This window comes from Lissotriton helveticus, chromosome 9 (assembly GCF_964261635.1).
Source record: "Lissotriton helveticus chromosome 9, aLisHel1.1, whole genome shotgun sequence".
NCBI lineage: Eukaryota > Metazoa > Chordata > Amphibia > Caudata > Salamandridae > Lissotriton > Lissotriton helveticus.
This window is the reverse complement of record NC_136070.1, coordinates 230,585,199-230,602,609: the sequence shown is the minus strand read 5'-3', so window position 1 is coordinate 230,602,609 and position 17,411 is coordinate 230,585,199. Positions and strand designations below refer to the sequence as shown.

Sequence of the window (17,411 nt, the reverse complement as noted above, 5' to 3'; positions counted from 1 at the left end):
ACGTGACTGCTTGCTGTGTTCTATTTTCGGGAGTCAGCCGCGCAGGAGCGCTGCTGATAGTACCTTTAGGAAGCAGCTGCGAAGGCTCGCTGCTACATTCCTGCCTTTGCTCTTTTTGTTGGCAGTGGCGCAGGAGCGCTACTGCCTATTTGCAGTAGGAAGCGCAGGTGCGCTTTAACTTTCAGCATTTTGGTTCCTCAGTTGTTTTGACCGTAGCGCAGGAGCACTTTGACTTTGTACTTTGGTTATTCCTTTGTTTTGGCGGTTGCGCAGGAGCGCTACTGCCTGTTTCCTATACAGCGTGGGAGCATTGTACATTTGGGCCGCGCTATAGCGCTTACCCTGGAGTTCTTGTTCGTGACTTCCTTTCAGCGCAGAAGCGCCTTCCTTTGGTTCTTTTGGTTCTTTGGTGGTCCTAGCACGGGAGCGCCTCATTTTCGTTTTCCTGGCCAAGGACGTAAGGATCCTGGACGACCCTTCACAGACCTCTTCATTGAGTCAAACCGAACAACGAGTTGTGGTGAGTGTCAGAAACAGGGGCTCCTGTCTGCATGTGTTTTGTGGGGTGTTTTCAACACGAGCGTAGTACCTAGTCCTAATCAGGCATTTCTTGTTCCCTCAGCTGTGCCAAGACCCTTCCCAACGTCCCTACCACCAAAAGCCACTTCCCTGGTTCCTTTGGCCCCCATCCCTGGATCCATCTCATCCTTGTCGGGTGTTACTCCCCGCGGGGGTTTGTTGGGACCAGGGGCGGCTGTTTGTGTCGTCTCTGCAGCATTGCTTCACAAGCCCAGGTGAGTCTTGTGGGGTACCTGACACTGGGGAACCGGTCTTCCTGTAGACTCCCTCCCTAGTAGTGTCGGCTAGTAGAGCCGGCTGTCTAATTTTCTAGAACACAAGGATATTTGGTGAATCTGTATGGATATTATGAGGTAGTGATTTCCATTTATTTGTAACAATTTTGTTAGGACTAAATGTGCCCAGGAGGTGTTGCAACACGGTACAAAAAATATAAATTGCAAAATAGACTTTTTTACCCTAACCACCGCCCTCACACGCTAGTGCTACAGAAAGCAATACCAACAGCAGATCTATAAACAATAGCTTTATCAAACGGTTCCAGTAGAAACCACAAAACACAGTTTCAGTTCTGTGTTAACAAAACATGATATCAGCTCAATGTTAATAGAACATAGTACCAGCTCTGTTTTGCAGCATGAAATTTTAATTACTGTGCATGGTACAGCATAATCTATGGAAAGGAGCAAAAACATTTGGCTACTTCTCTCTAAACTGGCTACTTAGCAGGCAAGCCAAATAATACGGTCACTGCTATGAGTAGCCTACTGGCCTCATTTGGCAACCTCAGCTTGGCAGATGTTGAATTCGGTATATGCTGATTATTGGCACCGCTGTCTGAGATGAGAACAGGAAGCAGAACCAGTCCTGAAATCTGCCTCTGTAGATTTCTAAGGTGTGTTTCATGTATTTTCCATGTTCCCACTTAAGTTTCTCATCCACCTGGCTGACGCATCCGCTTTGTACAGGTCCATGATGATTTTAATTAATGGAGACGAGCTCAAGTTTGACAGATGGCTCCTAAGGTCACAGTAAAACTCACAGGAAATTTCCTAACAGGACAGGTTTCCTGTCTGGATTTCTAACATCGTCAATCTTTTCACGTGGCCCCTTTTGTTGGGCTATTATTAATGTAAAGGTACTTATTCTATGTATTTATGCGTTACACTGCCCATTTCTTATGGATTATAACATTATAGCCCACTGCTCAAGGCTAGGCTGGCTGTTAAAGGACCTGGATCCGAATTATAGGCCCAAGCCCCTGGGGAGGGTCTACATCAACGGAGAGGGTTTAAGCATTGTTAGAGACTGAAGCAGAGGGGCTAGAAGACTAATAGAGCATCCTAACTACTGGGGGTAGAAACTTATACAATACAAATGCTGAAAGACAAAAAATGGAATGTTAGAGCAGAAGGCCTATACCAACCATTATTGGCCCGGAGTCACTCCATCGTCTCCAATGTTTCAGTGTTTTAATACTTATGTATAGTGCTCTGCTGAGGGCTATACTAATTGTTAAAAGCTCTGAATCAGAATTATAAGCTCTGCTGCAGGGGAGGGTCTATAACAGCTAGTAGAGTGGACACACAAGGGCTAGAAAGGTTATTCGAGTAGTTCAACCATTCTGAGCCACTCCGCTGCCTTGAATGTAGCTCTCAACATTCAAACTTTCTAATTAAGCTATGTAAACCAAGCGTGAGGACAATCCGAGGCAGTTAGGACTGAGGTGGAGTAAGAGGATCCATGGCGAAGCCGAAGACCCTACTCCGCCCCACTCAATCACGACCTGGGAGTGCCCACCTCCTTGGATAATATTGCTACTGTAAATCAGCTCCTTAAAAACTGAGCTTAGAATTTACAAAATCTCTTTAGAAGTTGTGATTTGTAGGACTAATATTTTATATAGACAGTCTCGACCAAGGTTTCAAGGGCACTAAGAGTGCAGATACTGGGTATTGACTCCTGCCTTGCACACTTTACTACCACACGGAGAAGAAAAAAAGCAATTACATCTCTATCACAGTCTCAGAATTTCAGCAATTTAACCTCAAACTCCAGTCCCCTCTTGCTGGTTTATAGGTTCCTCTCACTGTGTTTTTCTACTAAATAATGGTATATGGCCAAGAGCTTCGACACCAGCCAGTGTCAGCTGTTTGAGGAATTCCAGTTAATATAAGTTGTGAATGCTATGGGTAGCAGTAGACTTCTCTAAAGCAACAAGCACTCGCAAATCCAACAGGTCTGACCTTGTCAAACTGTTACAGTGGCAGCTTTTAATTTTTTTATATTAAGAAAGAAAAAAAGAGAACATGGCTACAATACAAGGTTTTCATGTAAACAATACTAACCATTGTGTCTACTTAATTATAACAGTATGGGTATTGCACTCTAGCAGGCACCTGTACAAGAGGCATAAAACCCTTTTTAGTCTTCAGGCATATCACAGGAAAACATGATATAGTGCACAGCAACGGTATTATTGCCTTTGAACTGCAGTAACCCTTAGGCATATTTTAAACACACAATGATGCCTAACAAAGAAAAACCGAAAAGAAAACAAAATGGCAAAATAAGCGATTAGCCTACCAGGCATGGCAGTGAAATGCACTTTGTAGGCAGATGTGCACATGGGGTCGGTCAAAATGCAGTCACTTCAGTGCATAAAAAAGAGCTGGTGGCTGAAGTGGGCTGACCCATTGGCCCATGCTATGTGCTGCAGCAGGGGGAAGCAACATGTGAATCACAGTTGAACAGTCCAGTGGATAAAGAAGGGTGATCCTAAGTGAAAAATGATGGGTTAGAATTCTACACAGAGCGACTGCCTGTGGTGTAGACTATTCACAAGATTTCTTCCTACCACCACCTATGGTATCTCTGATGTAAAGCCCCTCTTTTAACATGTATGCATATTTTATTTTTTATTACATTAGGCTGGCCAGCGAAAGTGGTCGCAGGCCAGACCTAAAAACGCTGTAGCAACTGAGATTTAAACCATAATTGTCTGCAAATCCTCCAAGCAGAGAAGGCCTTGGATGTCGCATCCTATGTCCCTGCTCTGTCATACTAGTCCCATTGTATTGACTTGGTTTCACAAGCACCGCTCTGTCAAAAAAGGAAAATTATTTTGGAGCACTTACCTTTTCGACAAAGCAGCTGGCCACAGCAACGGGATCATTGTCGCAGCTGTCAAGGTCCTGCAAGAGTTCACTAAGAGAAGAGAAAAAAAACACTTTAAAACACAGTTCTCCTTTTCAATGTGCACTAAATGTGTTTTATACAGGAAGTGGTTTTAAAACATACTTCTCAACCTGCTAATAGCAGATGCTAGAGCAGATGATCCAACCCAATGATTCTTGAAATCCCATAAAGGAATCTTTGGTTGAGGGATTCAACCTACTGCAAAGTCAGGAGGACTTTTTTGCAACAAGGTTAGAGGTATGTTTTGGCATAAATCTTCGGAACACAGCAAAACCAACCTGCATTAGTGAAATCATAACACATGCTTCAGCTAAGTCAAAGAATTCGTTCCAAAATGCTCTGAGTGACCAGGACATCACACAATCCTCGGTAAAGAGGCACACAAGCACTCCCTCCCAACAAAAGGCACACTTATCTGGAATCAACTCCAGGGGCTGCTTACCTCGACAGCGAAATGCAGGCCCACTTCTTGGGTCAGTTTTAAAACATAAAAAAGTAAAAGGAAAATAAAAAATAATCTCAGAAGTGTAACAGTTGTTAAATGTACTGCTTATCCACGTACACTGTACGTGCACATATTTATACAGCCTCATTGTCCAATTCAAATTTCTACTAACTTCATCAACCTACGAGGAATGAGAATCGTGGTCAGTGTGATGATATGTGTGGTGACCCGGATCCCAATTATTCCACTAATTAACAAGCTTGAAGCTTCCTCCATTGGGAGGACACCCTAATTATTTTAAAAACAATAGATTGATAGGCGACTCTGCATAAATCTATTTCTACCCTAGTATAATGATCTTCAATCTTTCACACTTCAGCTGCCAACTTTGTGGTGAAGTAGTACATCAGATGCACAACTTCATCCTCGCACAGATTTATCGAGGATGGACCTAGCTTCTGACCTGGGAAGCAGTATTGAAAGTTCCTTTCTTGATTCCAAACTTTCACTGAAAAAGTTTGTAATATGCGCAACCAATATTTTCATGGATATTTGAATTATACGAGTGAGCTTTAACAAAACTGCTTGCTTTATAGGTTCCTATCAGAAATTTATGAAAATGGTTTCTGCACCACCCACATAGCATTAAACTCTGTTGGGACCGTGCTTTCTAAGAGATATGCTTTCCTGCGTTACCTGCCCAAATCGGGTGCTCAGCATACCCAACCACAGATACTATAGATTCTTGGTGAAAAACGACCTGGCCACACTGGCGAGTGCTTTCATTGAAAAATAAAGGCCAATCCACAAAGAACTACATAGCTTGAACATATGTGATGCCCAGAGCATCCTGGATTTTCAACAGCCAGTTTTAGGCATAACCAGCAAGTGTTTGTACAGAACAAGATTAGAGATGCCAGGAGCATCATTGAACACATTTGCTACTGTGCGCCTCCAGGACACTCCAATGATCCCTGAATATTCGGCTGGGTAGATCTTGTGAATGTGGTCTGGTTAGTGCGAGCCCCAGAAGCTTGGAACATGCCTTAATTTGCTCTGACAAGATGTTTATTAAACAGCCTCCGGGTGTTGTGCAAAAATGAGCGGCTCATCGTGTTGTTCCTGTGGCCCATCCCCAGAACCTGTTTCACTGTGTTTGATGTGTTTGCTGAAAAGGCAAAGTCCAGGGCAGAAAATCCAAATATGACTGAGACTTCTGATCCAAACTCCTGGAGAGAGGATTCCAGAAGGTAAAGGGTTTTAGGAAGAATGTCCAGAAAGTTCAGGAAAAAAAAACATTTTCAGGGTGCATTGTGTAGCTGCCATCCACCTACAGCCAAATGATCCATTCTCCATTCTAAATCTTATTTAGATCCCAAAGGGTCAGATGTGTCCTAATATTAGGCGACACAGTCCAGGCCCTATTTACACCCTCATCTCCAGCCATGCAGTCCAGGCACATCTTATGCTCTCATCTGAGGCTATGCAGTCCAGGTACATTCAATGTTTTCATCTGAAGCCAGGCAGTCCAGGCACATCTTATGTTCTCATCTGAGGTCATGAAATCCAGGCACATCATACGCCCATAACCGAGGTAATACACTCCAAGCACACCCATAATTTTCTCTTATACATTTTGGAAGGTTAAACCTGTGCAACTTACTAAGGGAAAATGTAGCAAATGTCAATATATATGGAATGTGGTGCAGGAAACAAATTCAACATAAACTTCTCATTTTCGAGAGGGAAACTTGGAATAAGGGAAATTACACACCCTTCAAACACTGGGCCCCCACAGTATTTACAATTTGTGGCAAATACTACACCCATTTCCAACCCACCAGGAATAAGGGCCTACGTATCAGATGATGAGGGCAAGTATTTTCTTTTGTCGTCTTCTCCCTACGAACAAGCGTTATTAAAGCTTTTTTCTTTAAACAGTTAAATCTGCTATAATCCTTTTCTGGAAATAAATGGTAGAGACCGGGGTATGTGTAAGAGTAGTGGATAGAGGTACTGTGCAGTCGAAAAAGTGTTCACTTCTCATTCTAGAATTTAACTGCCCTTGGATGAAAGAGAGGTCTCTGTGACAGGAATTTTTATCACCTTTTTATAGAAGCGGGAGTAAGTCTTGCTCATTCATTTTTAGGTCTCGCTGGTAAACTGCATCCGAAGGATGCGTGTCCAGCTGGAGACGTATAGTTGCCTGTCTCGGGGGAAGGACGGACAAGAGGGTGTTACGCGCTTTTCTGCTGGATTTGGGTGCGCGAACGCGCACGCCCAGCCCGGCGCCGTGCACGTCCCCTGCCACAGATTCCCTGAACACACATACACACATGCACACGCAGGCAGGAAGGCACACACACACACACACGCGCATCCCCCCCTACGGCACCCCCTCCCCACCCCCCGCCGCACACACACAGGAGCGCACCTACACACACTCACATACAGAGCCCCCCCCGCCACCGCCGCCGCCACATACATACAAGCGCCCCCCGCCCCGCCGCCGCCAACATACAAGCCCCCCAGCGCCACTTACCGCCATTCTAAAGTCAGTCTTGCAGCCTCCGCGGGGCTCTCCCTCGGCCATGGGAGCCCCGCGTCACCAGCACTGCTTCTCTCCGTGGGCGCATGCGCGGGCTTCCGAAGACGGAAGTCCCGCCCCATGGAAGGTTTCGGTTACGTGCACGTCGCCCTGCCGGACTAACCATGCAAGCACGGTGAGATTGCGCTAATTGTTTTCAGGTCTATGAGTGCCTTGTTTCTTTTGATTTTAAGGCTTTGTTCTTTGCGACCTCCCCTCTTCAGGAGGACCTGGTATTGATCTTTGTAAAGACGTGCTAGAGTACTGATAATTTTGTTGACACTGCGCTACTCTTTGGCGTCATGCATTCTGGCAAAGTTTGGTTTAGAGACCTACTTAAACGAGTAAAGCCCTCTAATTTAAACAATGAGGGAAATATGCATTGCTGTCGAGTGTGTTGATCTATTGTTTTAGGGTGCTATCATGCGATTGTGAAAAAACTACCCTGTCAGCATTTTAATCCCACAAGAACAGAGGTTGCTTTTCTGACTGAAAATAAGCCTAGGCGAAATGTGCATTGAACTGGTGTATTAGCTTAACTTAAGGAATTTCCTGTTACTCTTGTGTTATGAAATTCCTGTAAATACTCTGTTATACCACAGTGTATAACTACGTGATAAATTTACAGCAAATGTCTCGAACAAAGCAGGCGACAGAGAGGGAGCTGCTGTTTGCAGTACTTTTGTTTTTTTGCCAAAGGCATCCAAAGTGGACGCAAAGACACATTGTGCACCAAGATACAATGCCAAATGGCAGTTTATATTTTGCGTAATTATATATAATTTCCATCATTTTGCTGTAATTTTGTGCAATTGCTGCGAAAAAAAATACGAGAATATTGCATACCCGCAACTGGAAGGTTTTAGGGATAAAGCTAACAAAATCTTTTGATTCAAGATTTATTACCATCTGTCCCATTAACTTCACAGTGCTACTTCTAATTCTTTAAGAGATAATCAAAAGAAATCTGGAGCAACTCCTGCTTTGTGTTGTCCTTTTGCCACTGGAATTATATGGTTTTGCTGTCACAGCGGTTGTCACATAACTACGGATTTTCAACAATTGTCAAATCCATCATGTGATCCATAATCTGCATATTTTAACAAAAACATTTCTAGCTCAAAAAGGTCAAAAGTTATTAAAACTTGCCTACATGTGTTAGTGTGCAGTGTAAGGCCATTTGCAAAGGTAACTGGTTGTCTTTCAATTGTTTATTGCTGTTTTTAAGTCTTAGACTGGTTCTAATGCGGTGAAACGCTTTTCCCCGACAGCGTTAACATGTACAAATGACAAAATAATGAGGTAATACTATCACAGAATGTGCTGCATTGTTCCAGATAATTTTCCTTTTCTTGCCGCACAATTTGGTCCTTCCCTGCCACCAATTCCAGTGGCACTGCTTATGCTTGAAAGAGTCTCTGTTGTAGGAGAGGAATACAGAAGTGTTCCACAATTGTGGCTTGTGTTTTAAGATGGTGATTGTTTGCACAGTTCCCTTGCTGGAGAAATAGTGTCACAAATAAGGGTCCTTTCTACCCTCCAAGTACTGGATGGTTTAAAAAAACATTTTAAGTGGGAACTAAATTTTTATTGTGCCTGAAGATTGCTTCTCAGTTCCAACCATGCGTGCAATATGTAGGATCGAACCAATGTGGTGTTCTGTACGCAGTATGGACAATCTACCCTATCCACCCAATCAAACATCCGTCCGTCCGTCCATCCATCCAGCCATCAGTACATCCGTCCATCCATCCGTCCATTCATCCATCCATGTATTCGTCCGTCCGTCTTTCCATCCATCCAGCCATCTATCTGTTCATCCAGTATGTAGTATCCTTCCAGACAGTTTGTCTGCTCTTTCTACAGTATCCATCTAGATGTCAATAAGCTGCACCAACAAACCCACCACATCTGGTACCCTTTGTTCAAACTACAAAAACCATCCGCATAGCCAATAAGCAATATACATCCACTCTGTCTGCTCTCTGGCCACTCCATCTATCCATCATCCCATCCATCCATTTACTCATCCTATCCATCTATCGCCCTCACTCTATCCATGTATCGCCCTCACTCTATCCATGTATCGCCCTCACTCTATCCATGTATCGCCCTCACTCTATCCATGTATCGCCCTCACTCTATCTATCTATCGCCCTCACTCTATCTATCTATCGCCCTCACTCTATCTATCTATCGCCCTCACTCTATCTATCTATCGCCCTCACTCTATCTATCTATCGCCCTCACTCTATCTATCTATCGCCCTCACTCTATCGCCCTCACTCTATCGCCCTCACTCTATCTATCGCCCTCACTCTATCTATCGCCCTCACTCTATCTATCGCCCTCACTCTATCTATCGCCCTCACTCTATCTATCGCCCTCACTCTATCTATCGCCCTCACTCTATCTATCGCCCTCACTCTATCTATCGCCCTCACTCTATCTATCGCCCTCACTCTATCCATGTATCGCCCTCACTCTATCTATCGCCCTCACTCTATCCATGTATCGCCCTCACTCTATCTATCTATCGCCCTCACTCTATCTATCTATCGCCCTCACTCTATCTATCTATCGCCCTCACTCTATCTATCTATCGCCCTCACTCTATCTATCTATCGCCCTCACTCTATCTATCTATCGCCCTCACTCTATCGCCCTCACTCTATCTATCGCCCTCACTCTATCTATCGCCCTCACTCTATCTATCGCCCTCACTCTATCTATCGCCCTCACTCTATCTATCGCCCTCACTCTATCTATCGCCCTCACTCTATCTATCGCCCTCACTCTATCTATCGCCCTCACTCTATCTATCGCCCTCACTCTATCTATCGCCCTCACTCTATCTATCGCCCTCACTCTATCTATCGCCCTCACTCTATCTATCGCCCTCACTCTATCTATCGCCCTCACTCTATCTATCGCCCTCACTCTATCTATCGCCCTCACTCTATCTATCGCCCTCACTCTATCTATCGCCCTCACTCTATCTATCGCCCTCACTCTATCTATCGCCCTCACTCTATCTATCGCCCTCACTCTATCTATCGCCCTCACTCTATCTATCGCCCTCACTCTATCTATCGCCCTCACTCTATCTATCTATCGCCCTCACTCTATCTATCTATCGCCCTCACTCTATCTATCTATCGCCCTCACTCTATCTATCTATCGCCCTCACTCTATCTATCTATCGCCCTCACTCTATCTATCTATCGCCCTCACTCTATCTATCGCCCTCACTCTATCTATCGCCCTCACTCTATCTATCTATCGCCCTCACTCTATCTATCAAATGGTTAAAATAAGTTCTTCAATGTTTCAAGCTTTATTACAAATGTCACAAAAAAGATGTTAATATTTCACTTCTGTTCTTGTATTTTCGTCACAATAAAATACACTGAACATAATCACAAAAGTTGTTTACAAAAGTTTAAGCTATTGCCATTACAAAAACTTTTATTTAAGTATTAATTATTAAAAAAAATAAAAGCCATTGTTATTTGTAATATCAATACATCCAAGTCACGTAAATACAACACATATTGCATTACAAATGCTATAGGTGTCACATTTGCAAGAGTTAAAACTATTGCCATTGTAAATGCCAAAGCTATTAATTTCGCTATTTTCAAAACCAACACATAAATAAAAACATTGCCATTCACAATACCAATAGCTCAAACTTTCCTAATGCGAGACCTATTGCATTGTAAATGCTTGTTTATTACAGACTATAAGACCAACTAAGGCTTTAGAAAATTAGTTTAAAAAATACTGACCTGAAAACAAATCCTGAAGGAAAGAAATACCATAGTCAGGAAAGCCGGGGAATAGAGTAGAGGCAGGCCTGGACACGAGTTGCATATCTGGCACAAATATGACATAAAAAGAGTACAGGGGCAGAAGGAAGACAGATCGGGGCAGAGTGTAATTCGACTGGCACTGGAAGATAAGTTTCAAGAGGGAGACTGGCATGGGCAGTGGAGAGATCAGTGCCAGCTCTGGGTGGCCATCAGAGGACTATGTGGTGTAACCTTTTCCAGACTATATCTTCCTATATATCACTGTAAATTACCAATCAACCAAATGGAAGGATGCTGAATCAATTTAGCAGAGAAATAAGGGGAAATCGGAAGTCTCCCAGACCTCCTCTTGGTATTGAATTCTTTTGGGAGATGGAAGAAAAACCATAAGAGCTATTAGGAATTAGGAATGCTAATAGATACAGAGCTACAGCATCTGCATCAACAACGAACAACTTTTCTTTACATTAGAAAATCCATCCAAATAATTTGTATACCAACTCAAAAAATGCTGCATAAAATAGGAATACTTGCAACACTTACAGCCAACTCTACAAACCCTGGGCTCCTTTGCGTAGAATGCTACCTGCTGGCAAGCGCTTCAACGCTTCAGCATAAGTAATATGCGGTATATAACTCTGCAATACAATACAGACACAGCACCTAGACCTATTCCAAATACCAGCCATAAAGCCCCCCTTCCCCCTGCGTTCTAGACCCGAATCGAAGGCCTTTAACTAGGAAATGGGCCTTTAATGGCCAGTACTGCCACTACAGAGGGCTGTTAGAACATTCTGCCCCATGAGGGCTCATCATGCACATTTTGACAGCAAACTCCATCCGCCCTCACATTTCACTAAGAATAGTGCACCATTAAAAGATTACAGTCTGGCAAACTAGATGTGCTACAAAAGTGGAAAAGTTTGCACTAGGGAACTATTTACTCACTTGTCAAGGAGTGTCTAGGAGTCGTCCCTACCCAATGCCTATTGAAAAATGGTACCTCACTGCTTGGTCCTAAGAACACATCTGGACCTGTGGAAGAACAGAAGAGGACTGAACTGCTGTCTGTGACCTATGCAGAGACCTAAAGTGCTGGTCCGGCTCCCATAGCACTAAGGACTAAGTGGACTTGGAGGGTCAGTTTTCTGCCCGCCTGTGTGGCTAGAGGGACAAAACGAGCTGCAAGTCACACTTAAGCTGGAGTGACCAGCTGACCAAATACAACTAGAACTGGACTGAACACTGCTTGTGGCCTCTGCTGAAGTGAGTCCTAGTCCAGAAATTCTGTCCTTGACGTCCTGGTACCCTTAGAAGTTATCAAGAGAAACGGCTCAAGACTGTTGAAAAAAGTGGGACTTAGAAAAACCTTGGGACTTCTAAGACCCCCAGAACGTCAAAGGGACGTCCCAGCAACAGTATGAGCACAACCTCTAAGATGATGCAACCTTATACTGCATAATAGAAAGCTCCAGGGCCAAACAGGTGAGCAGTCTAGATTGCTATTGTGTTAAAAGTAAAGATAGTTATGACATGCAAAGATATCTCCCAAAGTCGTGTCCAGGAGAGGTCTGGAATCGCCACTGCTGGGCTATTGTCAAACAGGCAACTATTAGTAAATGTGTAGTAAGTTTTCCGTTAAATTTGGTTAGCGGATATTCAGACTCCTTATCTAATGACGGGTCATTCTTTGTGATTGTGTTTAAAAATATATATATATATATAATTCTGAAATGCTACGCTTTGATGGGAGCCACATCTTATAATAATATTGTTCAGTTAAGACCTTCGCCAGCCCTATTATCTTCCACAGCCGAGGGTGTTCATGCCTAGTGGATAAAAAGTCCCCTTGTGGTTAATTATTTGGCTATGTGCTAAAACAATGGTTTGTATCGAGCCCTTTAGGGTTACTGTCCCTACAGTAGGGAGTTTGTCTGCAAAAAATGCCTAAAGTAAGGAAGACATTCTTTAAACAAAAAAGTGAAAACTAGTCTGGTCAAACAGAGAACACTTCCAGGCTAGGGATTTTTATGAGGTCAACGCACGTTGATATCTTCAGCCAGATGATAATAATGTAAAATACACCTAACTTTCCCTCAACTTTAAAAAGAAAATGTGACCTTGTGCTTGTTTAAAAATTATCTCAAGGCTTCGAGCTACTCTGAAAGCATCTGTAAACTACTGGTAGCTCATGATTGACTGGTTAGAGACACCTGCCTTAGAGCCTATGAGTGGAGCAGAGAATACACTAACATTTGCTGACAATCTTCAATGTTTGGTAGTGTCTGGGCGCCATATAACTTTATGAGGTAGTTACATACCCTAATGGAATTGAAAATCTGTCAAGGCAAACCTAGTTTCACAAATCCTTGGCCAGATTTATGAGCCAACCTAAGGGAACAGAGGTGAAAAACTGAAGCACTGAGGTATTTAACTCTTAAATAAAAGTCCTTGTCAACTCAATATTTGAGCGTGAGAACAAAATGATAATTCCGATTGCTTTTAAATGGGAGAAAATGAAACATTAGCTTAATGATTAAGTTAAGTCTTCATTTTAACGTTCTCCCATTTCAAAGTGTCGTATTGACAAACAGTAGTCCTCTTGCTTCCAGTGGCCAGTAGACACTGTACTATATTTGTAACTGAAAAATACACTAATTTTCTTTTTTTAAATGGGAAACCTTTTAAGTAAAGAACAATACTTTTATGAAATATTATGTCTTCATGTATTTCTCCACTTTCAATTAGGCCAATTGCATCTTAATATTTTATGAAGCATGTTTCTTCACTTAAAATTCCTAAGATTTAAACAAATGGCTGTATCTTTCTTGTATAAATATGGCAACGTGTGAACAGGCCACTGTGAGAAAGATGCCTGGTGTTTGTAAATGTGACACTTGGAAATGGGAGAAAAGTTTATATGATTTCAATAAAACAACATTTGAACATAAAGTTAATTCTTCAGTTGAATTTTCCCCCATTTTAAAGTGTCACCTTTACACACAGCAGGCATCTTACTGCCAATGGCTGTATACATTTTGCCATATTCATAACTGAAAAATACAGCCATTATTTTAAGTGGGAGGAATTTTAAAGGATTTTTTTTCCTTATTATGAGCATTTTTGCAGAACATTTTTCTGCACTTTACATTTCTCCCATTTAAAAACAATGGTTTTATGTATGAGTTATACATGTAAACAGCGCTGATTATGATGAAAGTTAAGTTCTGTGCCGCAAGTACAGGACACAGGCTCTCAGTCACCCATACATATGTATCCAATTCATGCATACACCAGTTTATACATCCCCCAAAGACCACACTCTAATTGACACACATGACAGGCTTGTCATAGAGCCCCTAGGCAAAGTAATTTGTTCAAACTATAATATCTGGCTCTATGGACAATAGGCTTAAATCAATTAAATTGGGTGTGGAGGTGCCTTGTAAAAATGCACAAACTGCTTACCCTTCAGTAGCTCACAATGATTTTCACTGAGCAGAAGTAGCTCTTACTACAGAAAAAGATGGAGACCCAAGCCCGGAGGTCTTTGTGAGTGGAAGAAATGTGGTGAAATCGCTTTAAACAGATGCTAGATATTGAATCCCATGTAGCTTTGCAATCACTTACTTGGGAGCTCAGATTTAGACAATGGTGCGGTAAACAAGTCCTGATAATACAAACACCCTGTTACATTCAATGCTATGTGGTGTCTGACGCAATGGGAGGCTCCTTCTCAGAGCATTTTTCACCACTATTGAACTTTGTTGTCAAAATGCATACACTTGGATGTACTTCAGACACCCTTGGATGGGAGACGCACCACTGCAAGAATGGACCCTGTTACAAAGATCCAGGATGCATGGTGGGACACTGTCGACATGTGCAGTGATATAGAAGTGGCATTAATATTCTCCAAGGGGTTGCACCAGCATGGCTGTGCCTTGTCTAATGACAAACTGATGTTCGATACAGCTGGATAGATAGCGATGGTGATCATTCGACAGTCTACAATTTTAACAACGCTGGAATAACATCCAGAATGAAAAAAGCAAGCTCATACAGATCATCAGAGGGAGCAGAGCCAATAAAGTGGTAGAAGCAGAGATCATGAAAGAACAGCTTTTGAAAGCCAAGAAGGATTTAAAATGGTCAGTTGCCTGAGGCGCACACCTGTACCCTTCTACATGGAAACTTCTAAATGTACAGTCAGGCATTTCAATCTCATCACCTTAAAGCATCTTCATGGGGTCCTGTCAAGAAGTTTGAGCTGGAGGGGGAAAGATGTTCTCACGGGTGCCTGCCATCAGCTTCTCAGCCCAGCACGCCCCCTGGTGACTAAAATATGTTCCTACAAATACAGTAAACAGTCCAGTTGAAAGGGATCTCTTTTCTGACAAAGTAGGGGTGGCCAGCATGGACCAGGACAATGAGGAGCCAATGTTTGTCCGTCTCTTCTGGACCTTAGACACATTTTCAACGGTTTTGTGGGGAAACGATGGCTGTGTTTGGGTTTCTAGTGGGTGCTGCCCATCAAGGCTGCACTGTGCATCTGCGAAGAACAAAGCAGCACGGTTTGGGAGGATTGTACTAACTACATATTCTTCAAAACTCCATTTGACTTGAGGATTTATATTCGTGAAGTACAAATGTTTCTTATGGTTTAGGATCAACTTGATAAAAAGATACATCTCTAAATTATTATTAAAAAATATATATATATCATATAATATCGTTATAGACATGAAGCAGAGGTCCTGGAGCAAACTAAACGTTACTGTTGTGAGAAATAAAACAATAGAATAACTAAACATAGAAGCACCGACCTCAGTCTAAGACACTAAAATAGAGCTAAAAAAACACAACGGCAAAATATCTTCAGGTCTTAAAAACTCACCTGTTCAATGCATAAATATCCTCAATGTTGCCAAAAAGATCGCTGACCTGTTCTGGCTTCATAGGTAGCTCAGGAGAGTCGATAATTTCTCCAAGGTAATCCTGTGAAATTAACAATAATGGTGCATTTATTAGTGTGTGTAGGTCTGGCTTTTACCTAAATTTAATTAGCTGCGTAATTCCATAAGCACATTCCATTACCTAAATTTGTTAATGTTTTTCTAAAATTTCTAGCAGAATGCATACGATCTTTCGGAGAGTATAAACGCTGAGCTACCATTTGAAATTGTGCGTTGTTTCGTAAAACCTATTAGCCTTGTTTGTGGCTGTATGAATGTACTAATGTTTTTTTCCGCCTTTAGTGTCAGGTTTGGTGGAAATTGGATAAACACCTCAAAGTTTTAAAGTTCTTAGGAGCCCAAAAACTCGTCACATTCCAATTTAGCTAAAGTGTTTGCATGCAAACTTCCACTGTATATAAGTCGGTTTCGCTGGACTAAAGTCCATCACATTTTAATACTGACATGGTGACCTTTCTGTCACTGGGCACTTTTTTTTTTGGTTAGGTGAATTTTACTCCAGGAGTTTTGGCGATATAAGCCAAAATGTCATTATGACTGCTATGAAAAAAAAGCGATGCTCAGCAAGGTCAAAGTACCCACAAAATATCCCTAACACTACACAGACGTCACAGCAAGATTGGGCTCACATACCAAAACATAAATCAAGCAATCCGAATATGTACATATGTCTCAAGAAGACAATACTGTTAGGGAGAGTGGTGCAGGAATAAAGTAATAAGGAAACATATTCCAGTGCTAAAACAGAGAATGTAAAACTTTTGGAAGCCAAATATTTATATACAAAATGTAACTTTGTTATTTTTACTATGCTCCCAAAATGCTCTTTGATTTGCAATTAACCCTGTGCAACCTCATCGGTGTATTTTACGGTCCCTTTCGCCCTGTCAGTACACCGCTGTCGCTTCTTTGTTTGGGACATTGAACAAGGGTAGGTACTTCTGGAACACCCTGTACATGTCTGCCTTGACATGGCTCTACAACGCTCACCTTTGGGGAAAGGAAGCATTGAAGTCATCCTTAGAAGGTAAGAGCTGCACATGATAACCTGCCTGGAGATCCCGGCTATGCCTTGAAACTGAATAATGGTATCTAATGTGTCTGATGGTGTCATTTTTCTACAGCTGGCATTTTTATTTAGCCAGTTGGTTTCCGTGTTTTTTTTCCCACCTGACTAATGTTCCATAACGAACATGTCTCATGTAGATCCAGTGGAAGCCAGTGGTAGCTAGTCAACTGGGATTTCATGGACGACTAGCATTTTGAATAGTCTTCGGTGAAGGACATGCAAATTAAACGACATTTTATTTTCAGTTTCTGGGATGATGCCCTGCCATGATCTAATTGGTCAGCACTGCCGGAGATTGTATTTAAAACATGTTAATGCAATTGATGTGCAGTGAGTTGGGATGTGCGTCTCTGGTTTCATGATATCCAAACAATGTAACCAAGTGCACTGTGAGGCTTAATGCTCTCACTTCTCATTTTCTTGAGGCGTACCGAGGTCCTGAAGTGGTTAACAGGCAGACTCATTAACACACTCTCACATTGCTATAATCATGAGGTTACTGCTGCCTGCGAGTGAAGCCTAAACCTCTGAGTTTCTCTATACATGCGTCCAGCCACAACTTTATGCATCCAGCCACTACTTTATGTGCCCTGCCACTCCTTTACGTGCCCTGCCACTACTTTACGCGTCCAGCAACTACTTTACATGCCCAGCCACTACCAGACGCACCCGGCCACTACTTTATGCATCCAGCTCTTGAACTGATTAGCTGTTCTTGCTACAGCAGTGGTCTAGCAGTATC

At 42.4% G+C, this 17,411-nt stretch overlaps 1 protein-coding gene across 1 annotated transcript in view; it reads right to left on the bottom strand.

The window, feature by feature from the left end:
- PLEKHG3 (pleckstrin homology and RhoGEF domain containing G3) overlaps positions 1-17,411 on the bottom strand; it is a 203,415-nt gene that overhangs the window by 138,033 nt on the left and 47,971 nt on the right. Inside the window, exons 3-4 of the mRNA XM_078662284.1 lie at positions 15,522-15,622; positions 3,717-3,786 (exon numbers count right to left, since the gene is read on the bottom strand). Coding sequence (XP_078518410.1) covers positions 3,717-3,786; positions 15,522-15,622 — 171 coding nt within the window. The remainder of the gene's footprint in view (positions 1-3,716; positions 3,787-15,521; positions 15,623-17,411) is intronic.